General features: G+C 39.7%; 1 protein-coding gene across 1 annotated transcript in view; it reads right to left on the reverse strand.

Annotated features, from left to right (window-relative positions):
* jak1 (Janus kinase 1) overlaps positions 1 to 24,613 on the reverse strand; it is a 41,681-nt gene that overhangs the window by 1,577 nt on the left and 15,491 nt on the right. The window contains exons 7-24 of the mRNA XM_047374815.1: positions 24,187 to 24,308; positions 20,140 to 20,322; positions 19,126 to 19,283; positions 18,687 to 18,801; positions 17,064 to 17,265; positions 12,821 to 12,933; positions 10,017 to 10,169; positions 9,806 to 9,893; positions 9,601 to 9,728; positions 8,791 to 8,929; positions 6,713 to 6,864; positions 6,457 to 6,607; positions 5,361 to 5,449; positions 4,919 to 5,111; positions 1,241 to 1,365; positions 963 to 1,135; positions 656 to 773; positions 58 to 168 (exon numbers count right to left, since the gene is read on the reverse strand). Of these exons, the coding sequence (XP_047230771.1) occupies positions 58 to 168; positions 656 to 773; positions 963 to 1,135; positions 1,241 to 1,365; positions 4,919 to 5,111; positions 5,361 to 5,449; positions 6,457 to 6,607; positions 6,713 to 6,864; positions 8,791 to 8,929; positions 9,601 to 9,728; positions 9,806 to 9,893; positions 10,017 to 10,169; positions 12,821 to 12,933; positions 17,064 to 17,265; positions 18,687 to 18,801; positions 19,126 to 19,283; positions 20,140 to 20,322; positions 24,187 to 24,308 (2,513 nt within the window). The remainder of the gene's footprint in view (positions 1 to 57; positions 169 to 655; positions 774 to 962; positions 1,136 to 1,240; positions 1,366 to 4,918; positions 5,112 to 5,360; positions 5,450 to 6,456; positions 6,608 to 6,712; positions 6,865 to 8,790; positions 8,930 to 9,600; positions 9,729 to 9,805; positions 9,894 to 10,016; positions 10,170 to 12,820; positions 12,934 to 17,063; positions 17,266 to 18,686; positions 18,802 to 19,125; positions 19,284 to 20,139; positions 20,323 to 24,186; positions 24,309 to 24,613) is intronic.

The raw sequence follows: 24,613 nt of genomic DNA on the forward strand, positions 1-24,613 counted from the left end.
GCTGTTAATCATGCAACAGTTGCGTACATCCATTTAAATTGGATACAAGTTACTTACAGGCTCGGGGCAAGTATCAGGACGAGGCAATCTTCTCCCATCTTGCAACACTTTCACCAAGCGGACGATGGTCATCTGCCCATGAGTTCGGCCAATCATATCAAGGAAGGTCTGTGAAGGTAATGACAAAAGCAAATCACAAAATTCATTATGGGTTGGTTGTGGTGTTAGTCTATCTTTGGTTCCTACTTCAGAGCACAAGGTTGACTAGCATGAGCAGAAGCACCTGGAATGTGACTGTTTGGATTGGATGAAACAACTTGACTGAAAGGTAAATGATCCAGACGTTTGATCCTCTGCCAGTGAAACTCAATAAGGAATCATGAAAAGCTACTTTATTAATGAAAATGGTGAAGTCCATAAAGGTTTGGATGTTCTCCTTTACTGAGCTTCCAGTACTAAAACCTTCAGACAATAAAAGCCTGGTTCTCAAAATTGAGAGATAAAAAGCCAGATGTCAGTGAAAGATCACGAAGCTCACACATCTGCCACAGACAAAAACCCATGTGGACAATGCTGCTGCAGTTCATTCAATATGAATGTATGTGGCGTGTGTTTTAATGCATAATCATCTCAGCAAAGAGGAAGGAAGACTGACCGTCATTGGGCTTTTGGAGGAATCGCAGTAGGTGATAATTTCATACATTGTCACTCCGAAGGACCAGACATCAGAAGCGAGGTAAAACTTGCAGAAGGTCAGACACTCGGGAGCATACCTGAAACCCAAAAGGGTTGAAGGGAAATTAGTCATGTGCAAAGTCTCTTATATCCACTGCTGCTGTAGCAAGTCAGCTGATTTATTCATCTAAATTACCAGTGACCTTTTCAAATACAACATAAACAAGGTGGGGTACGAGGAGAGAACATTTACGGTCCTCCTTCAGCTTTCAACAGTCTGAACTCACCAGAAAACGGGGCTGTCATGGTCATCCTTGACTGTGTAATATCCGTCATTTTCCTTGAGGCTCTTGGTGAGGCCGAAATCTCCGATTTTCACCGTGCCCTCTCTCTCCACCAGCACGTTTCTGGCTGCCAGGTCCCGGTGAATGTAATTGCGTGATCCTAAGTAATCCATGCCCTACAACAAAGTGTAAAAAAAAAACGCATTATCCAAAAAGACCATGTCTTTAGGCATTTGAAACAATTTCACAGCATAAAGAAACAGGAAAATAAAATGTATTACCCGACAAATCTGGATGGAGTAGCTTAGCAGATCGCTTAGGCTGGTCTTGGTCTTGTTTCTGGGAAGATATTCCTTCAAGCTTCCCAGTGGAAGATACTCCATAATCAGCTTTATGGCCTTTCCACCTACAGATGAAAACAAGCAGTGTTGCTTTGTCATCAGCTAAACTCTGCATTATCAGCTGCCTGATGGTTTTAAAACATACAAGTTACTATCAGTTGGTAAAAACAGAATCCAGCTTAAAATAAAGACTCTGAAGGATAACCAACATCCAATTGGGAGAGATGGTTTATGGATTGCACCTTTTTTGTTTTAAACATAACATGATTTTCATCTAAATGTTATGAATTTTCATTCCAAATGTCCCATTTAAGCTATTTCTGGTTGCAGTACCTTGCATTTGTGCTCCTCACCCTTGAGGTTTCAACCAATTTTGATTCTAGTGATAACGCAAAGAGCATAATTGTGCAGTGAAAGGAAAATGACTTAAAGAAAATTGGAAAAATGTGCTCTGCATTGCGTTCATAAATCCAGGGAAAACGATTGCCTTCACTTGCTTTCTATGGTTTTGGTTTATCACATTAAATCCAAATAAGAAACCATTTTAAGGGTGGTGGTTGTATTGTATCAATGTGAGAACGTTAAGGGGTATGGACGGTTTTATAGACTTTACAACCATCACTGCTCCTGCAAAATTCAGCTAAAAGTTTGTGCTCTTTCACAGCTAACTACTTCCACATCCTTTCAGCTAGAAACTCCATTCAAAGTTTAAACGGGTCACAAGACATTGAGCTATCTGCAAATGATTCAGTTTTGTGATATCTCTTACAGTTCTTCTAACATTGCAATTTCAAGCTTTATGCAACGTTTCGCAAGATTTCAATTTTTCAAACTCTCACCGTGCACCTTCTAGCTTTTCTCCGTTTTTGAAACTTGACGGAATTTTACAAACAAATTGCTCTTGTTCTTACAGATTTCCCTCTACTAAAGTAATTCATGCATCAAAACGTAGCTCTGTCTTTCTGCTTTCAGGAAATGTGTGTCATTGCTGTAGGTTTTAAGGTTTTCTTTAAAACATTCCCTGAGTGCAGGCATGTCAAACCTCCTGACCCATTGAGATCCATACAAAATATAAATGGACTGAACTTATATAGCGCTTTTCCAGTCATACAGACCGCTCAAAGCCACATTCACTAACGCTCACACATTCATACACCGATATGCAGATCGGTAGGCAACTTGAGGTTAAGTGCCTTGCCCAGGGGCACATTGACATATGGCAGGAGGAAGCTGGAATCGAACCCACAACCTTCTGATTGCAAGACTACTACTCTTCCTACTGAGCCGCAGTCTGCTATAAAAAAAAAAGGGAGGACTGCAACTCTCAGTGAAGAGGGTCGTTGTTAGAGACGTGAGCCTTGTCAGTTTTTTACTCTCACTCACAGTTGAGGAATTTTTTTTGATAATAGATGCTGCTTTCGTATGAGAGATGCTTGTTCGAGACGATGCATCACATTTCTTTCAGTGGAGAAGGAGATCAGCTGTTTTCAACTGCCACTGAACCATCACTGTGGAGCTGCAGGGGTGAAGCCAGGGGATGGAGAATGGTGGCCAAAGCCAGTCTACGTCTATCTAACTCTCCATCTGTGTGTCTCCTCTCTCTCTTTCTGTCCTCCACTCTGCCTTTTTCAGGCAATTTTTAGTTTGGGTTTGTGTTTCTTCAGCTCATTTGCTGAGTTATTTCTTGTTCTGAAATGTATGCCCTTTTTTAACATGTCAACATATTTTAGCACTGACTTTAGCTTCTTAGGTTATATTTTTGCTTTAGTCTATGCTTTTTCAGCTCATCAACTGGCAGCTCTTTCCTGTTTTCTTTTTAAGGTTTTTGTCAGTTCTTGCATTTCATATATAGTCTTCCTATTTAAAACAGATCATATGACAGTTTCTCTTTGCTAATGTTTCTGCTAATTTATCAGACTTCAGCTGATAGTCTGCTGTCAACAGCGGTTTAGCATTTCTGTTTTCTGCTAATTCAGCACATTTTCTGCAGTCAACTTCAGCTTGTTTCTGCCAGCTTTCAGCTAAAGAATTCAGCTTAAAGCATTCACACTGCAATTTCGCAGGAAATGCACATTTTTCTAGTTTTAATGAACTGTATTCTTTCATGTTGTAAATTTGCCCTTATTCTTTATATTTGTACCTTTGTGCGAATCTGTTCTGCTTTAATTTCGCTGATCACTCTGCTGCTGGTATACCTGAATTTTCCCGCTGAGGGACAATAAAGGATATTTTTATTCGACATCGAATAACGTGACATTGATCGATGTCACTTTTCTAAAACAAAAAGAAAAAAAAAAAGGCTACATATTTTATTACAAGCAGCACGTTAACCACGTTTTTATATTTTGGTGTTTTAGTTTTTATCATTGCCTTCTTAGTGTTTAATTCTTAGTCTTTAACATACATCTCTTTGATAGGATACCCACGATAACTATCAATTATTTCTTGTTGGTTTGTGTAACATTGAAAATTTAACAAGGTATCAGATCACTTAAATACGTAGTGAATATAACATGTAGGGCAGATCCAGTGGGTTAATAATGGAGTTCCCTATACAGTGCTATGAAAAGGTATTAAGGATTTATTCTGTTTCTTCTTTTTTGTCAGAACACATTTTGGTTTCATTTAGTAAAAGAAAAAAAACGATGCCAACCAACCTAGCCCTGCGGGACAAAGTAAGAGTTAAATTTCACGCACAGGCTAGATTCCTGCCAGACCTGAAGAACCAAGGAATCACTGAACCTGACTGACCACAGGAAGTAGGATAAAAGATCAGGAACAAATGAGAAACAAAGCTATTGATCTCTATCTGTGCCTTTGGGACTCCTGCAAATCACAGTGAGAACTATAATCTATAAAAGGGAGTAAGAACATAAAACACAGTTAGGGAGTAGCAGACCAACCAAAATAACTTCAAGAGTGGATCAATGAGCCATCAAGCAAGTCACAAAAGAACCAAAACAATATCTAAAACACAGCTGAACTCTCTTGCCTCAGTTAGGGTCAGTATTCATGATCTAACAACCAGAGATTCTAGAGGAACTTCTGGAAAGCTGTTAAATCTGGCAAACTTGGTGGTTGTGTGATGATGTGGGGCTGCTATGCTGCCTCTGGATCTGGATGACCTGTTGATGGAGAATGTCTGGCCATCAGTTCAAGACCTTACACTCAAGCACACTTTGGTAACACAGCAGGAAAATGATCCAAGAAAAACCTGGAAGTCTAAGTCTGAATGAGGCCACTAATGCTCAAAATCCCTCCAATCTGGCAGGATCAAAGTAATTCTGCAAATAAGAGTGAGAAAACTCCTCCACAGCGATGGAAAATACTCCATCAGTCAGCACGTCCAGTCATTCGGTTTGAGGAGGACTTTTTCACATTGGGTCTCGTTGGTTAGGATAGCTTGTTGCTTAAATAAAATCAAAATTTGAAAACTGCATTCTGTGTTTAAAACTTGCATGTTGAATCTGAAACATGTAAGTCTAACACATACAGCTCCAACTTACATCTGTTGGGGACAAATAGTTTTTCACAGCAGTGTATGCTGACCACAGATATCTGTTTCATGTATTATTGTCTGCAACCGTGTCCAGTTTGTGTGTCTGCACTCTGCTGTACCTTCTTCATGGCTGATGCCCTTGTATTTGACGATGTTGTCATGGTAAAGTGCCTTCAGGATTTCAATCTCTTTTAAGAGGTTGTTGCTCTGCTCCTCGCCGTTCTCGGGCTTCAGAAACTTTACAGCCACCATTTCACCTGTTCTGTCTCCGTGAGGGTCATAGCGACACAACTCCACCTTCCCAAAGTGACCCTGCGTGAAGAACATAAACCATCTGTGTTTTAAGTAGAAGGTGTGAACAACTTCAAATTATGGCATTATAACATTATGAAAATACAATATTTTCTGAGCTTTGGTTTAGTGAAAAATGTAATTATAGATAGCGGTTTCTGACTTCTATATGCAGAAAATAAAATACAACAACTGTGTTAATCGGATGGTAAAGTTGTTCTATTTGTCTAACACAAAAGCAACAAAACAGAGCAAACAGCGTTCGTTTACCTCTCCAAGATCTCTGATCTTCCTCAGGAATCTGTTTTCAAACACAGTTGGGTCATCCACTGTGGTAGGATGAGGTTTGATGGATGGATCTGAGAAACAGAGAAATAATATTTCAGATTAAATGTACCGTTTCAAAATAACAAACATACTCTTTATTGGGCCCTGTATTAAAAATTTTATTTTTATTGGTTTGATGTAATATTCTTTTCTTGACTGTGTTTAATGTTTTATTAGCTGTAAGTGGAAAATTATTAATAGAAATAAATGCTTGAAAAAAGGCTGTGTCATTCATCTATATAATGTGTTTGACTTGGTTAATCAAGTTGCTGAGATAACTGCACATATGTTTGTGTGTGTGCGCATACATACACACACATATATATATATATATATATATATATACATATAGAGAGAATCTGGGCCATCTTTGAACATATGTATAGTTGAGTTATAGGAAGTCTATTGTGGTCGTCTGTGTCAGGTTTTTCTCTAGAATTGTTTGTGGTTATGTAACTATTTGGTTGCAATTGTTTCCATGTAATTGGCTACTGCATTACTTAAGCCAAACTTATGTAGTTATACAGAAAGACTAAAAAAAGATTCTCAAGCCCAATTCTGAATTGTCCGATTCTTTGGGAGTTTTAAAGGTTTAAATAGAGAAATATCTGTGGAATGTTCTTTTGTTACTGAGGCAGACTGCAGCATCCCAAAGTGGCCACTAGGTGGAAGAATGGACTGAACTGTGCTGTGGGGCCCAAGAAGGGGCAGATCACTGGTAATGCACCCAGTGAACTTCCTGAGGAACATCTGAGCAAGTAAACAACTCTCTCTCTATATATGAGGCTGCTGCTACGTGAGAAACAAACCACGCATAACATCCAGGTCGTATTTCGTAGGTTAAAAATACGGTCTGAATGCTGGTCTGATCGACAGTGTTTTGCTGCGTCTTCATGGTTTAAACAAAATGAAACTTGACACAATGGTGCTAAGCTACTGAAACAAAAGGGTCTTAGAGGTTGGAGCTTATATCAGCAACAGCTTGTGTGTAAACACTGAATATATAATTAGTGCAAACCAGAAATGTTTTCAGACATACTTTTTTCCTCTAGTTCATCCAAGTCTCTGACGATAGCCCTGAAGAAGGGTCTCTTCTTGGGGTCATAGTTCATGCAACGAGTCATGAGTTCAGCAAGCTCCTTGTAATCTGGGGTGGCCAGCTGGAATTCAGCTTCATAAAACCTCTCCTTCTGCTCACGACAAATTGAGTACGGAAAGGAAGAAAAAGAAACGATCATGGAACGAAGGAGGAATCTGACTGTGTGCAGTTATTGCTGTTTATATGTTTCCTTTACCTCTGTTAGTTTCTTCTCTTTGAGCGGAACCTCTCCATCATAACAGATCTCCCACAGGGTGGTACCGAATCCCCACTTATCGGCAGCCACACTCAATGCTGACATGCTCTTCACGCATTCAGGAGCGATCCACGGGATGCGATGCACGCACTCTACAGATACAAAGTCAATTTAGCAACATATAAGAACTATTAACTGTGTGTGTGTGTGTAAGAGAGAGAGAGAGAGATTTTGGCTGACTGCCTCTGTGTGATCTAAGTGGGACTTCATGGGTGGAATCCAGGAAAGTCTGACAAATATTACTTCTGTAATTGAAGACAGCGAAGACAGCGGCTGTTTGTGCATAAAATCCTGTCTGAGCAACACTTAGGGTGATCACGTTTGCTTTACTGATATTCAGACTTTACCACAGATCCATCTCAATCAATTAGAATATCATTGGTTTATTTCAGTAATTCAACTCAAAAAGTAAAACTTTGACTTCTCAGAACTTTTTGTAAAATATTTGAGGTTAGTTCTGTTACTTTTAATCATTATGGATCAGAGCTAATGAGAATCCAACATTCAGTTTCCAAGGAAATTTGAGTATTACATACGACCAATAAGAAACGTATAGTCAGGACAGAAATGATAAAGGATCAATCTTACACAAACCAAAGTCAGACTGATGAGAACACAGTTGTCCAGTTGACAGTCACTGAAATCCTCCAAAGGAAGGGCAAGCCATAAAAACACAAAATCACAGCCAAAAAGCTCACTCAGACCTGTATTCAAGTAAATTATTGTAAAGTTGAGGGGAAGGAAAAACTGTCCTAGAACATAGATGCACAAGCAACAGGAATAACTGCATCCTTAAGAGCGGTGTGAAGCAAAGTCCTTTCAAAGCTACAGAAAATCAAAACCTGCTTTAATCTGTAGCTTAGAGATAAATATATATATAAAAAAAAACTGTTCACAACCTCTTCTATTGTGGAACGGATTATTTCTGCTTTAATCCACCTGTAAAACAGGTGGATTAAAGCAAACTGACAGGAAAACATTTGATGAAAAATTCAATGCTCATGTAGGGCTCCTGTCACGGTCTGATGTACTTGGTTTGATGCGATACGGAAATACTGTGTAGGAAGCTTAAACGGTTGATGATGCATTGCCTGGCTAAAATATTTCATTGCTACTAGAAAAGGGATCTAGTGATCTGACTTCCATAGCTGGCTTTTTAGCTCCACAAATCCATAGCCTGAATGAGAGGATGTCTGTTTGTAATAAGGAAAGAGATGGGAAGTCAGAGAAGGGTGGCGGGGGCTGAAAAGAGATAAATGTAGGCAGAAATTGAGTGTCAGGGTTCCAATAAAAGGAAAGAAAGAGAGGAAAACATCTTGAGCCTGTGGAAAGCAATCAGATTAGTGGGAAGTAGGAAGGAGCACTCCCAAAGAGACCCTGAGCACATTATGAACCCAGTTGGTCCTGTGGTTTGTCGGATCCATCTGCACAGCCGAATCAAACGATTTCTAGCACTAATAGACAAACAGAAACATGAAGCTGCTATATGAGGAGAACTGAGCAATTTGAGATCTCTCCTTTCAGTTTGACTTCTCTAAAGTCGTATAAATAAAGGTGGAGAGCTGCTCAATGCAAAGTCTAAAGATTAGGCGACAAATATGATTCTTGTTTCCGACTACCAGATCGGAAACCCTTCATCGGAAACATTCTTTTTTTCCTGTATTGTGTGGGAAGATAAACACAGTATACTGCAGAGGGCAATTTAAGCTGAAGAAAGGGTCCTTTAGCAGCTCCTGTACATTTTAGAAAGTATCAAGAGTTTAGCCCAATTACTTTTAGTATTGCAGGATCTTTTGGTTAGTGTTAATAAAATAAAATTTAAACTACTTCATGTTAACTTAAATAGCTTACATTTAGCTGCCAGACTTTGTTTTTGTTTTTTTTCAATTCTGCTTTTACTTTCATTTACAGCTGGTAAAGTGGAAGTTGCTGTGAAATGTTCCATGGTAGCTATTTTGCAACTTTCTGATTTGCATTGTAACAAAAGTGAAATGAGGTTGCCAGCACTTTGTCCTCACCCTCCCTGGAGAGCACTGTTATTGGTATTCCTGGGTCGCTGAGCTTGATGAAGGGCTCTCCTTCCTCTTCGTCCAGTCCATCTCTGGCCAGTAAAATGTTCTTTGCACAGACAAAGCCATGGACCAGCTTTTTGTCTTCCTAAAATACACACAACAATAAAGACACATTAATACAGAAAGAGCATAAAACAGTGCAATTTGTTCTAAAGTGTTTATTTAAAAGTCAGCTTCTCTTTAATTCAGAAGTGACATGTTTGATGAGATCTGGGGTCTTTCCTGACACATTTTTTCAACTTAGAGACATGCCTGCTGTATGATAATTTAATCTATTACAGAAACTGTCCTTATTTAGCTCAGAGACTACCCCACTCAGCAGAAAGTGACTTATTCCATTTTTCTTCCCTTTCTGTTATGTTTCTACACATAGAAATCACACGATGCACTAAAAGACTAGTACATGTGTGTGTGTTAAATCACACTGAAGGCTGCGCTTTAATTTCAAAACATTTAAACATTGTGTTCCATTAATCAATGTGAGCTTCTCATTCTCATGAAGGTCTACATTATTATTATCATTTAAAGGCAGCATCGCAGCTCTAGACTTGTTCTCATCAAAGTTCAGCAAGAATAGTGCTCTGAAAACCCCATATCAGACATGTTAAATCCATGTTCAGATCATTATCCTTTAATATTAAAACCCTACAGTTGGTTTATTTAGGTCCAGAAAATAAACAAATACATATATTTGATTAAGTGAAACGAAAAGAGAAAAATGCCACGAAGTGAAAAACAAAGCTTTGTTCTTCTTACCAAGTAGCTAAGAGCTGAGGCGAGTTGTTTGGCCACCTGGAACTTCCACCTTGTACTCAGTGGACTCTGTTGTCTCCTTATAAACACATCCAGTGGTCCTAGCTGGACATATTCTTCAACCATGATATCTTGTGGCAGAAATAGACATGTGATCAGGTTAAGCCACTGCATCACAAACTCAACCAGACAGTTGAACAGCACTTACTCTCCTGATGACGAACACAAACTCCATAGAGCAGAGCGATGTGTTTGTGAGACACTTGTCGCATCATGTTGGCAGTTTCGAAGAAGGCCTTTCATCAGAGAGACAAACACGCTTACTGCTTATGATTATTTGACACAGCTTGAAGCTGCTAGTCATAAGGAAAAGCAAAATCATGCCATTTTAGAATACTTGTTATGAAACTGTGCCTCACCAAGGAGATGTCCCTGTGTCCAGAACCAAGCACCTTCAGGACCACCTTGACTTCCTGGAAAGATGTGTAACCTGCATCTTCATCTTCCTCATTTTTGACCCTCAGTGTGCCCAGGTATATATTGGTTTTTGTGCCCACACCAAGGTGCTCCTCCTGGTCAACAACACAGAGCCAAGATGGTTAAGAGTTTAGAAGGAACATCCATCCAAAGTACCTTGCTACTGCAACAAGAGTTGCCTTCAGAAAAACTAGCATTTTTAAAAGCAAAGGTAGATATTTTTTCCTATTCTAGCAAGCAAAATAATGTTTTGTTTGATTAAGCTAATAGTGGGCTGCATGGTGGTGCAGTTGGTAGCACTGTTGTCTTGCAGGACGAAGGTCCTGGGGTCGATTCCCAGCCAGGGGTCTTTCTACATGGAGTTAGCATGTTCTCCCCGTGCATGCATGGTTTCTCACCGGGTACTCCGGCTTCCTCCCACAGTCCAAAGCATGACTGTTAGGTTAACAGGTCTCAGTAAATTACCCTTAGGTGTGAATGAGTGTGTGCATGGTTGTTTGTCCTGTGATGGACTGGCGACCTGTCCAGGGTCTACCCTGCCTCTCGCCCACAGACTGCTGGAGATAGGCACCAGCTCCCCGTGACCCAGTATGGAATAAGTGGTATAGAAGATGAATGAATGAATGAATGAATAATTTAATTGTGATATTTCTTAATCTGTATTATAAAGTTAGAATCAATTAATTAAAACCTGTATTTGTGGTGCTATTGTGTTATATTTAAGTGTTTCTAACACGCTCTATTTTTATTTCACATTTCTTCTTATGTTAGAACCAAAAACTTCAAAATGTTCAATATTTTAACTGACATTTTGACATGACATACCAACACAAAAACACAATAATTGTAATTTGTACTTTTTTTAAATTTACAAAAAAAAACAAAAAACATGTTTGGCATGCATTTGTTTCTGCACCCTTCACTCTTATATTCCTAAATACAATGCAGGACAACCAGTTGCTTTCAGAAGCCTCCTAGGCAACCTGTGTGCAATTTAATCTAAGTATAAATTCTCTGAAGGCCTCAGAGGTTTGTTAAAGAACATCATTGAACAAAAAGTCCCAAGAGGAACAAGGCACACAGCAGACAGGTCAGGGCTAAAATTATAGAGAAGGGTGAGGTTAGGAAGAAAAAAAAAAAAAGATGCCAAGTAGCTGTGGAAGAGCTGAAGCGTTCCACAGCTCAGGTGGAGACAGGACAACTATAAAAGTGATCAACTCTACTAATTGGACCTTTGTGGAAGAAAGGGAAGAAGAAAACTGCTGCTTACAGAAAGAGGACATTAATAGCTGGATTTGAAGTTTGTCACAAACCATGTAGGGGAAAAAACAAGCAGGTAGTAGAAGGTTCTCTGCTCAGATGAGACCAAAATTTTACTTATTGGCTACAAGCAAAGGCATGTGTTAAAATCAATTATTGCTGCATATCATCCCAAACATGGCGTATCTCTTTTTAAGCATGGTGGTGGAAGGACCATGCTTGTTGGGAGGCTTTTTCTGGTAATGTGAGGACTCAAGCGACACCTGAATGGTAACCAACTGTATAAACATGCCAACATGTCTGGGCTTGTGTTGCTCAAGTCTTCACATGACCACAAGTTGTCTCTCTATGCAACTTGGAAATAGGTGAAGTTGCACCAAAACGTTTGGTTACTTTTCTTGAGCAGGGAAGGGGTAGGTGCTAAAGACCTGATAATTCTGAAAGAAAACCAGTTAGAGATCACAAAAGACTTGGGACTGGGGCAGAGGGTCCTCTTCTAGCAGGACAATGACCCTAAGACACACTTCAACCGACTTGTCAAAGGTGTTTCTACCAACTATACAACTAATAGGGGCTGAATGAACACTGCCTGGCCAAAAAGAAAGTCGCCTGGACTTAACTAAGCAAATATATACGAGCCTCCCATTGGATAATTACTGCATGGGTTGATGATTATGTTTCAGCTGGCAACAAGTTATTTAACCCCAACTGGTGCAATGAGTTGCTTCTCAGTTCTTAAACAACCATGTCGAAAGACACATCCCATGGTCATGGAAAAGATGTCAGTCTGTTTCAGAAGGGTCAAATCATTGGCCTGCATCAAACAGAGAAAACATCAAAGAAGAAACTACCAAAATTGGGTTAAGAACTGTCCAACGCATTATGAAAAACTGGAAGGATAGTGGGGACCCACAGAGTCCAGACCTTAACCCCATTAAGAATCTTTGGGATGTGCTGGAGAAGGCTTTGTGCAGCGGTCAGACTCTACCATCATCAATGCAACATCTTGGCGAAAATTAATGCGACACTGGGTGGAAATAAATCTTGTGAAATTGCAGAAACTTATTGAAACAATGCCACAGCGAATGCTTGCCGTAATCAAAGCTAAAGGCGGTCCAACGAAATATTAAAGTGTGTGACCTTTTTTTTTCGTGGCGACTTTTTTTTTGGCCAGGCAGTGTGTATTGCTGGCCACCCTTTCAGATTTTTGTTTGTAAAACATTTTTCTGAAACCATAAATCCTTTTCCTTCCCCTTCGCAATTATGCTCTAGTTTGTGTTGGTTTATCACATAAAATCCCAAAAACATGAGAAAATGTGAAAAGGTTCAAGAGGTGTGAATACATTTGGATAGCACTGTAACACTGGAAGCTTATTGAAAACACACTGTAAGGCCTAAATTTCTTTTGAGTTTTACATTTTACCTTTATGATCAAGCGAGATTATAATATCAGCATTAGGGCAAAATAGCACAGGAGAATCTGTACCTGCTCAATGTCCTCCTTAGGAATGCGATGGAAGATACAGAGCTCCCTCTCATGCCTTGTTGGCTGACAGGTCAGGGCTCTCTCCTTGGTAACCACAAGTAGGTTAGAAATTTCTGTAACCACAAAAAAAAAAAAAAACTTTTGTAAGAAAACAGCACAAATTGCACGTCGATCTCATTACTGTAGTCTGAACAAATCAAAACATTCTAGATTTGGATAAAAGCCTACAGAACTGTGTTTGTTAATCCTCCAGAAAGCACATCTGCCTGTATTGTTGCCATGGTGAAGGTATTGTCCAAAAATCTTGGTTGGTTTGAAATGTCTGCACTGCATTCAGGTAGTAGGGATAATATCTGTCTACACTAGGAACGAAAATGATCAAAGGAGGAAATCTGCATCTTTCTCAACATCCACGTATAATGTAAAGCCTCAGCAGGGAGGTGTGCATGAAAGCAACACTGTGTTTACAGGTGGTAAAACTAATGATCAACAATTACATCAGGGACAAGTACAGATATTCATGTTCAGCTATCAAACCTCATGAAGTTTGTAGTCTGTGCCAGATTCTGCACATGGGAGGACATGGTAAACATGAGTATTTGTGTCTCCACTTTAGGACACTGTGTGTGCAGTGTGGGTTTCTCATGTAGTGACAACAAATTGTGGTGGGGGTGGGGTTGGGGGTTGTCTGCACACCTTCAGGAACTTGTCAAAGGAGTTTGTAACATGCAATATGGGTTTTATGCAAACCCAGAAAACAGCATACACTCAGATCTGCCACGACGTAATAGGTGGCACACTGTGCTGCGCTCACTCTTTACCCCTTTCATATAATCCTGCCATTACTTTAAAAAAAACATACACACATGTATGCTTTAAACAACAGTCTATTTCTTTATGTAATCTTATATTTACAAATACTTGAACAGTAGGCAAACCCAGGAAAGAAAGTTAGAGCAAACTGTACTCTCAGGATGTGGGCATGTGTTATTGTTCAAGCAAGACCGTTGTGCAACATTATAAATGAACCCGGCCAACAAAACAGCCCCAATCTTTTATTTTCCACTTAAACAGATGTAGCAGCTTACGGATGAGCAGTGTGATAATAATCAACACCCAGCCCTCCTCAAACAAACAGCTCACACATTTATACAAACATGGCTTTGTCTTTCCCTGTGTAAACAGAAGAGTGCTAATTTGGTTCCGGAAACCCACATTTTACAACTCTTCCTCCCCGACACCGTTTCACAGACGCTGCCAACACAGTTTCCCTTGCCCCAACACAAACACACCTACGCCTTCAGAGCAAGTCCATGTTCTAGAAATCTTGGCGTTACACATATGCAAGGTAGAAATGTTCGAGTTACATACAGACGATCAAACGCATGTGCAGTATTCTACGCCTGTAACCACAGAGCAAAGATGGATGTTACTCTGCTGCTGCTATTATGTGTCTTTGTAGGGAAGGAAGTGTTGAATAGGTTGCAAAAACAAAACAAAAAAAACAATGGTTTTCAAAACTAAAATGTACCTATATTCAATAAATACATTTACTGTAACCTTTTGTGTAAACGTCATTCGCTTTACATCAGCCGGTAACAAAGGCTCCACTTACAGAAATCATTTTTGTGTAAACATACCTGACTTAAATCATACAGGCAATAACAGAGTTAGTCAGACATTTACATCCACTCATCACTGACGTCAATGTCAATAGTTTTTAATAATGGATTGTATTTCCATGGTGGACTGATCTCACAATTAAAAGGAAATGAGCAAGAATTTATTTTTTTGTGGCCATTTTAAAATCCACACAGGGTCATAATTATATATACATCAACATAATTATATGATTAAAGTTTCCTCAGCAAGTTGCAGCGAAAACACATTATTTCTGTCACAGTCAACAAGGTTCTGGCATAATTCTGCTCGATATTTGACCAGTCCAGGTATCAAACACATTTTTGTTACCGGGCACAGATTTTGTTTTTAAGCGTAGGCCATACGTTTTCAATGGAGTTAAGGTTAGGGACAAATCAGACGGGGATTATTGTCCTGCTGTCAACAATCTATCTGGGCTAATCTGGAACCCTCAGATGAAAAGAAAATGGTTACGATGTTAAGAACAACCAAGGTTGAAACCTTTTATAAGCAGGAAGATATTGTAATATTAGTTTTACTGTCCATGGAGAAGCCAGTTTCTCATAGTCTTGGACTGACAAGGTTCAGACCAAGTAGGGTCCAAATTGGATAACTAAGCTCGACTAAAATTTTCAGGTGTCCACATGGACAAGCTAAATGCCTTCTGGGTAAAAGTATTATGATCAGATGAGACAAAGATTGAGCTGTTAAGCTACAATGACAAAGTATTCTTAAGAGACACAAAGAAAGGCATTCAGACCCAAGGACACTGAACCAGCTGTCAAGCACAGTGATGGTAGGGTCATGCTGTGGGGTAGCTTTGCTGCCAGTAGTGCTGGTGTGTTGCCCATAGTTGATGGAATAATAGAGGAGTACTTTCATCAAATTCTCCATTTCACCTCAAATAAATAGCAAGATGGTTAAAAACTGGACAAACTGGACCAATATCAAAATTTGATTAAAAATAGATTAACAGGGCCAACAATAAGCTTTAGAAATGGCCTTGATTAAACCCTGTTGTAAATAGATGAACACATGAAAAGGCAAGGTCTATGTCAGAATACAAACCAGTTTAAATGAGCTCCACCATTTCTAATAAGCAGATGAGTCAAATATTGTCAGAATACGTTGGTAATATTTTGTTGATGGCTACAAAAAGCATCTAGTTTCTCTGAAGCTTACTAAGGAATATTTATTCACATAGTAGAGGGGAGTAAGTATATATTTGAACCTCATATGTGTAATTGTGACAACAAATGCCAACTTGTGCACCTATTTTTATTTGATATAAGTTATATGATTTAAACCTTAGAAAAAGTACAATTACACCACATCATTGAAAGCTCACAACTAAACATATTCATGCCCATGATGAGTAGAGGTAAATCTCTCATTGGAATTGTTTTTAATTTCTTTTGCATTTCTCTGTTTGCCTTTCAATCAATGACTTTGTATTCTGGTTGGTTTCTCTTTGCTCTGCTATTACATTGGATTTATTTGACTAGTTTATCATCTGTAGAAGTAGAATGGGAGGAAGATCCTTTAGTTATCAGGCTCCTCTCCTGTGGAACCAACTCCCAGTTTTAGTCAGTGAGGCAGACACCCTGTCTACTTTTAAGGCTAGGCTTAAAACTTTCCTTTTTCATAAAGCTTATAGTTAGAGTGGCTTAGGTTATCCTGAGCTATCTCTGTAGTTATGCTGCTATAGACTTAGACTGCTGGAGGACATAATGACCACTTTCACCCTCTTCACTACATTCTCACACTACTCTCCAATTTTGTATTATTTGCTGTTATTTCAGCTTTTAACTTTGTTCTCTCTTTTCTCTTCCTAAAAGCTACACCTGGCCTGGCTCTGTGTCTACCTGTGACACCTTTCTAGAGAGGGGCATTGTCCAAGCTTCTGCTGGCAACAGTTTAATACTCACCTTCTACAGATGATCCACTTGGCCCTGTCTTTCAGTGTTTAACCCTTTCTCTCTCCTAGACATGGCGATTGACTGAGCTTTTACTGTAACTAATTATATGTGCTCTCTTTCAGACTCTAACCTTGAAAACTGGCTCAGAGTTTATCTGTTCTTTCTTTCTAGGTGAAATGACTAAAGGAGCTACATCCATTAACATTTACTTTTCCTTCCCATAGAAAGTACTCCTGGATCAGTGCTTCTTTGTTCTTTTTGTGTCTCTGCTCTGTTCTCTCAAACCCCCAGTTGGTGGTGGCAGATGGCCGCTCACACTGAGCCTGGTTCTGGTTCTGCTGGAGGTTTCTTCCTGTTAAAAGGGAGTTTTTCCTCTCCACTGTCGCTACATGCATGTTCAGTATGAGGGATAGCTGCAAAGTCAACGCCGGTGACGGTCCACTGTCTCTACATGCTCATCCAGGAGGAGGGAATGCTGCAAGTCACTGACTGGATGCAATCTGCTGGGTTTCCTTAGATAGAAACACTTTTTATCCAATTTGAATAAATAACTGAATCTGACTGCACTGTTCAATTGTTAGGATTAATTGGAATGGATGTACCTGACTGTTGTGAAGTGCCTTGAGATGACATGTGTTGTGAATTGGTGCTATATAAATAAACTGAATCCTTTGTTTGTTTACCCCTTGGCTGTGGAGGGCAACAGCGCCTTAGCTGAAACTGCACATTGTCGGTGTGAAGGCACTGGCGTTCCAGGTGTTCCAGCAGCTCCTTTAAGGTGGGCCTCAGCGTGTCCGTTCCATATAGGCGGAATCCATCGGAGTCTACCTCAATCTGGAAGTTCTTATACTGACGGATCTTATTGGGTCCATTGAAGATGTCAGTCTGGATAAAAATGCATATTATGAACAAACAAATCTCCACAGACCAAAATAAACAGAAAAACAGTGTTATGATCAAACTAAAAGGAGTTAATTTAACCCTTTTGAGGAAAAATTGAGGAAGATGAGGCTGAAGCAGATGTCAAACATCAAATCCAACAAAAAAGAAAAATTGTGAGAAGTAAATGATAAGATATGAAAAAAGCTCTAATTAAAAAAAACTAACTTTTTTTTGTAAAAGTCTCAATGACGAGGCTTTTTCTTTTAAGTTTTACATGTGGTTATAGAAATGCAGGACCAACACCAGGGAAATGTTCCACTGAACTAATGCAATAACACTTGTATTGAATGCCTTGGGAATCATGACTATATATGATGGACAGTTTCATATTCTTTAATGATAACTAGGATAAGAATTAGTCTTCTTCCAATAATAATAATAATAATAATAATAACAATAATAACAACTCCTTTGTGAACCCCACAAACTGACCAGATAATTGGGATTGTCACTTTGACATTGCTGGTTCCATGAAATCAAGTAGGATATCGGAAATTTGCATACAAGTAATATAGAATGCATTTTTTTTTACTGAAAGTTACGCCCTAGAGAATCAACATTTTATTCATGGTAAGAAAAAAAGGAACTGGGCGACGGCGCAGTAATCCAAAGTCCTTTTTAGATGAAAGTAAATTTAGCATTAAATGAGGAAATTAAGGTTCCAGGGAAGTTTTAGAGCACTTCATGCTTCCCCCTCCGCTGACAAGCTTTATGGAGATGCTGATTTCATTTTCCACCAGGATCTGTCACCTGCTCACACTGTCAAAAGCAGAAATACCTGGTTTAATGACCATGGGATCACTGTGCTTGATTGGCCAGCAAACTGGCATGACCTTACCGAAGACACCAGACCCAACAATGCAGATGAGCGGAGGGCTGGCATTTAAGAAACCTGGGCTTTCTTGACACCTCAGCAGTGCAACAGGCTGATAAAATCCATGCCACACTGCACTGATGCAGTTAGTCATTTTCAGTATTGAGTGCATACACTTTACAGTACGTGAAATTATTTTTCAGTAGGGTAATGTTTCTGTATTAGAAATCCTTTTTATTGGTTTTATGTAATAAAGTAACTGCAATTATATTGTATTTTATTCAGATGTGGCTCTACAAGAAAAGGCTTGATATTTAACTAAGTAAATAGGTGTTTGTGTGCCCCTGGTTATGTATGGTTGAGCCCTCATATTTAAATTTAAAAAGTCAACAAACCCGTTACAAACAGAACATGGTGTACCATGGTTTCTGAAAATCTTCACTCCACTGACCTAACATGATTTGTCATAAAAAAAGCTTTCATGTGCCACATGAAAATTTCTAGAACAGAGGTTGAGCAATACAAAAATGTCATGGTCGCTCTACACTACCTCAAAACAGACCACAGTGATGATTATGTAGTTGTAGTCGGTACAGCTCCAGCGCAGTATGTAGATTCCTTCGTCATTGCCTTCCTGACGCAGCTTTTGGGTGGCATACTCCGTACTGGAAGGAGAAACATAATATTTTAAGGTGTTGTGGATTTGTGTTAGTACAGTATACTTTTTTTTTCAAATGAAGTTTATTTTCATGTTAAAAGTGACCAAAGTAACTCTTAGAAAAAGTACATTAAAATTTAAACTGCTACAATGTAGGTATTTAAGTCAAAGGTGGTACATGGATTTGACTGACGTAATATGGCCGCGTCTAATCTCTGCCTGCACAGGAAAACAGAGGCATTACATTTAAAGATAAAAAAAATAAAACAAATCATAATATTCAGTAAAAGTGTTCCGTATGATTTAACCAACAAAAGCTGCCAATACAAACCAGATGGGTCCATGGCAACCAGTCTCGATATTGTGCACCACTGAAGCAGGGGCCACCTCCTTGCACAGGTAATGGTGGGCATCCACAATTAACCTAAAATACCCGTCAACAAGGGCCGCGAAGGACAGAACCTCAGACCTTGAGGACATCTGGAGTTCCTGTGGAAAAACCAAACATTGGAATATTAATAGAGGTGAAGATATTAGAGATCATACACTCTTCTAAACATTTCAGCGTTCCCTTTGGGAGATTAAATTTTACTCATTCCACACCCATTTTAAAAGGAACTATGAAGTCACTGTTAGTCATCGCTAACATGACTAAGCTTTGCTCTTGCCTGTAATCAACCATTAAGTGCTGTCAACTATTGCTTGGCCTCATCTCGCACCTTAATTTTGAAACATTAGAGACATATAGGGCTTTCAGGGTTGGGGCGGAGTGAGGTTCTGCCATCAATCAGCAGGGGGAGTCTCCAACACTATAATTGTGGCCCCAGTTTTAATGCAATTTAGATATACACACCTGATTTTATAACACCATTCTACAATAACACACACACCAAGGACAAGAGCCCCTTTTCCACTGCAAGGACCTTCAACCATAATCTTTGAAAGCCTTCCACGCATCTCGACACAATTTTACCCAAGTTTTTTCCAGAGTTCATAGTTTCCTGGATAAAAGGTCCTAGTATTGAGTTAGGACTTTCGGGATTGTTTAGGGGCGGGGTTATGTGCTGAGCAACGATAATTGGCGGGTGCAGTTTTCGTCACAACTTCCCCATACGTCATTAGGTTGATTAAAAATACATTTTTCAAGGCCTTTCACCACAGTAGAAAAAATAAATTAAAATTTTTGCCGCGTATAGAAAATCCCTCATATTTAAATCCCATCTTTTCAGTGGAAAAGGTGGAAACGTGAAGGATGGGGCTTGTTAAGTATTTGACATAAGTACATAAAACCTCAGTTACATGTAATTAACAGTACTTCACAAGTGAGTTTGTGCATCTGTCTCACCATCTTCTTGTTATCTTGTCTCATGATTGTGACTGTTGCCTCTTTGATAACCGTGTGTGTGATCTCATGGAAATCACAGAAGATCACCCAGCCTTCATTCATCTCCTTGTTCCTGTCATTCTTCTGTTTTTCATCCTGCTTGCTCTTCTTCAACTTGCTTTTTTCTTTGGACATCACTGGCACCTGTTTCAGAAATTCAACATTACTTAAAAGTAGCTTTTTACCTTCTGCAGATCTTCTGCAGATCATCAACTTAGGTTAAGTTAATGATACCAATATATTGTTTACAACTAGCAAATTAAGGAAAAATATCAACAATTAGATTTTTAGTTGTTTGTTAACTGTGTCCTGATCTAATCCTGACATCCGTTGTATTTTGTGAATTTAAATTCGCTAAAGCGCCAGAGCTGCATGCAGCTGCAGTTTCCAAAGTCTGTCCATTTCCATGCACATGGCTTACAAATCTGTATTATAGACCATGCACAATTAGGACTGCCACAGAAAGCATAGGTGAAAAAGTAGTCATTTTACTGACAATGTTGAAAGCACATCAACTTTCTAAAACAGAAAATCCATTTTTGCCTAAGTTTTGTCCACATTTGATTATCTGTAACCACACTGAAATAGGTAATGTGTCAAAATATCAGTCATCATGATGTGTCACTCAAGTGAACCATTACCTACAGGTCCTTCTCAAAATATTAGCATATTGTGATAAAGTTCATTATTTTCCATAATGTAATGATGAAAATTTAACATTCATATATTTTAGATTCATTGCACACTAACTGAAATATTTCAGGTCTTTTATTGTCTTAATACGGATGATTTTGGCATACAGCTCATGAAAACCCAAAATTCCTATCTCACAAAATTAGCATATTTCATCCGACCAATAAAAGAAAAGTGTTTTTAATACAAACAACGTCAACCTTCAAATAATCATGTACAGTTATGCACTCAATACTTGGTCGGGAATCCTTTGGCAGAAATGACTGCTTCAATGCGGCGTGGCATGGAGGCAATCAGCCTGTGGCACTGCTGAGGTCTTATGGAGGCCCAGGATGCTTCGATAGCGGCCTTTAGCTCATCCAGAGTGTTGGGTCTTGAGTCTCTCAACGTTCTCTTCACAATATCCCACAGATTCTCTATGGGGTTCAGGTCAGGAGAGTTGGCAGGCCAATTGAGCACAGTGATACCATGGTCAGTAAACCATTTACCAGTGGTTTTGACACTGTGAGAAGGTACCTCACAGTGGCACCTTGATTTCTGAATGACATGCAGAATTTGCTTTCATCCGAAAAAAGTACTTTGGACCACTGAGCAACAGTCCAGTGCTGCTTCTCTGTAGCCCAGGTCAGGCGCTTCTGCCGCTGTTTCTGGTTCAAAAGTGGCTTGACCTGGGGAATGCGGCACCTGTAGCCCACTTCCTGCACACACCTGTGCACGGTGGCTCTGGATGTTTCTAATCCAGACTCAGTCCACTGCTTCCGCAGGTCCCCCAAGGTCTGGAATCGGCCCTTCTCCACAATCTTCCTCAGGGTCCGGTCACCTCTTCTCGTTGTGCAGCGTTTTCTGCCACACTTTTTCCTTCCCACAGACTTCCCACTGAGGTACCTTGATACAGCACTCTGGGAACAGCCTATTCGTTCAGAAATGTCTTTCTGTGTCTTACCCTCTTGCTTGAGGGTGTCAATAGTGGCCTTCTGGACAGCAGTCAGGTCGGCAGTCTTACCCATGATTGGGGTTTTGAGTGATGAACCAGGCTGGGAGTTTTAAAGGCCTCAGGAATCTTTTGCAGGTGTTTAGAGTTAACTCGTTGATTCAGATGATTAGGTTCATAGCTCGTTTAGAGACCCTTTTAATGATATGCTAATTTTGTGAGATAGGAATTTTGGGTTTTCATGAGCTGTATGCCAAAATCATCCGTATTAAGACAATAAAAGACCTGAAATATTTCAGTTAGTGTGCAATGAATCTAAAATATATGAATGTTAAATTTTCATCATTACATTATGGAAAATAATGAACTTTATCACAATATGCTAATATTTTGAGAAGGACCTGTACTTCTACAGAACTCAGTGGCAGTGTGCTTTACACCACTGCATCCAACTCTTAGCAGTTGCCCCCAAGTAATTCAAGACTTGGATGCAGCTGCTCTGCCATGGTCACCCATTTCAAGAAGCTCTCCTCACACTGGTCTTGGTTTAATCCAAAGGCCAAATGAAGTTTGGAAGTCTATAGCTATTTATTCTGCAAAAGGAGGGTTGGTGACCTCTGTCCCTCAGCATCCACTGACACTCCTGTCTGATTTGTTGTCCTTTCCAAGTGCTTCCACTTTGTTATAATACCACTAACAGCTGACTGTGGAATATTTAGTAGTAAGGAAATTTCATGACTGGATCTATTGCACAGGTGGCATCCTATAATGGTACCATGTTGAATTTTACTGAGCTTCTAAGAGGAACTAATTCTTTTATACATTTTTGTATAAGCCAGGGGTGAAAGTGAGCCGGTACGGTCCGGTACTGCGTACTACTAAAAGATTCTGCGCCGGTATGCAGTACCGGGAAGATGGAAGAACGGCTGTCTGCTATGAAGCCGTCATCCAGAACCAGTTACGGCTGCAAAAATTCACGAGCAAACAAAGATCAGAACCGCTACCAATAGCCAGTCTAAAACACGACTTAATCTGTTTCTAAATATTGTTTTTTTCCCCTCATTCCAAATTGTTTCTGAACTGTTCTGCTATGCTGGAGCCTCAATGCTCTTTGCTTCTCTTCCCTCGGAGTTCGAGGTTTTTGTGAACGGCCAGCCTTTAAAATGAGCACCGCTACGTTTAATATCTGTCTGCTCGCTGCTAAATACCCCAGTTAAAAGCAAAGGGAGAGAAACTAGTTGTGTTTCATGTTATTTTGCTGAATCACTTCACCGCTCAGACTGTATGTAAATATGATGTAATCTACACGTTTGTTTGGCTGAACATATATTTACACCAGAGACTGATTTTATATTCGCTATTTGTGACAGAAGAGGACATATTTTTGTTTTAACAAAGAGTATTTATTTTTATACGGATGATTTTGGCATACAGCTCATGCCAATACCAAACATCGGTTTCAATGGTGCAAGGAGCACAAATCTTGGGCTGTGGACAATGTGAAACATGTATTGTTCTCTGATGAGTCCACCTTTACTGTTTTCCCCACATCCGGGATAATTACGGTGTGGAGAAGCCCCAAAGAAGCGTACCACCCAGACTGTTCCATGCCCAGAATGAAGCATGGGGGTGGATCAGTGATGGTTTGGGCTGCCATATCATGGCATTCCCTTGGCCCAATACTTGTGCTAGATGGGCGCGTCACTGCCAAGGACTACCGAACCATTCTTGAGGACCATGTGCATCCAATGGTTCAAACATTGTATCCTGAAGGCGGTGCCGTGTATCAGGATGACAATGCACCAATACACACAGCAAGACTGGTGAAAGATTGGTTTGATGAACATGAAAGTGAAGTTGAACATCTCCCATGGCCTGCACAGTCACCAGATCTAAATATTATTGAGCCACTTTGGGGTGTTTTGGAGGAGCGAGTCAGGAAATGTTTTCCTCCACCAGTATCACGTAGTGACCTGGCCACTATCCTGCAAGAAGAATGGCTTAAAATCCCTCTGACCACTGTGCAGGACTTGTATATGTCATTCCCAAGACGAATTGATGCTGTATTGGCTGCAAAAGGAGGCCCTACACCATACTAATAAATTATTGTGGTCTAAAACCAGGTGTTTCAGTTTCATTGTCCAACCCCTGTATATATGCATGCATATATGCCCACAGTGCCTCCCCAGCCCCCTTTCTAGCTCCACCCCTAAGTACCGGCAAGAATTTAAAACTACTTTAACCCCTGGTAGAAGCTGTCTGCGTGCATTGGTAGTAAATATTTCAGGCAATATAGTGTAGTGACAAAATATTTTGATCAGGACATCAAGACACATTTACTCATGAAGCTAGAGATCACTGAGGTCTTGTGCATTTTTACTCACTGGTGCAGGTTTTTGCCTCCAGGAAATGCCAGTGGTGCCAGTGATAAGAACTTGCATGTCAGGGCTTGCCTCCAGGTTCTGACTCTGACATTTAATCTGCACCTGGCCCTGGTTATAGTACCCTGGACACAGCAAGCAAACAGAAGAACAACATTATATAAACAGATTCTTAGTCAAAAGACATAAATATCTATCTATACATTCAGTTTTGAAAGTACAGACTAGCAGGTTGGGTTCACATAAAAGATCAATTTTAACTGTCTTAGTCCTGGTAGATATAATTTATCAGAGTTACATAAACACATTCCTCAATTGAACTATGAGTATGATAAAAAAATAACTTTAAAATCACTAGTTTTAAAAAAAGTAACTTAAGCAGGTAGAAATTAACACAGTTGGCAGTACCAAATGTCCCATGACAGATGCC

Source organism: Girardinichthys multiradiatus, chromosome 9, assembly GCF_021462225.1.
Source record: "Girardinichthys multiradiatus isolate DD_20200921_A chromosome 9, DD_fGirMul_XY1, whole genome shotgun sequence".
NCBI classification, from domain to species: Eukaryota; Metazoa; Chordata; class Actinopteri; order Cyprinodontiformes; family Goodeidae; genus Girardinichthys; species Girardinichthys multiradiatus.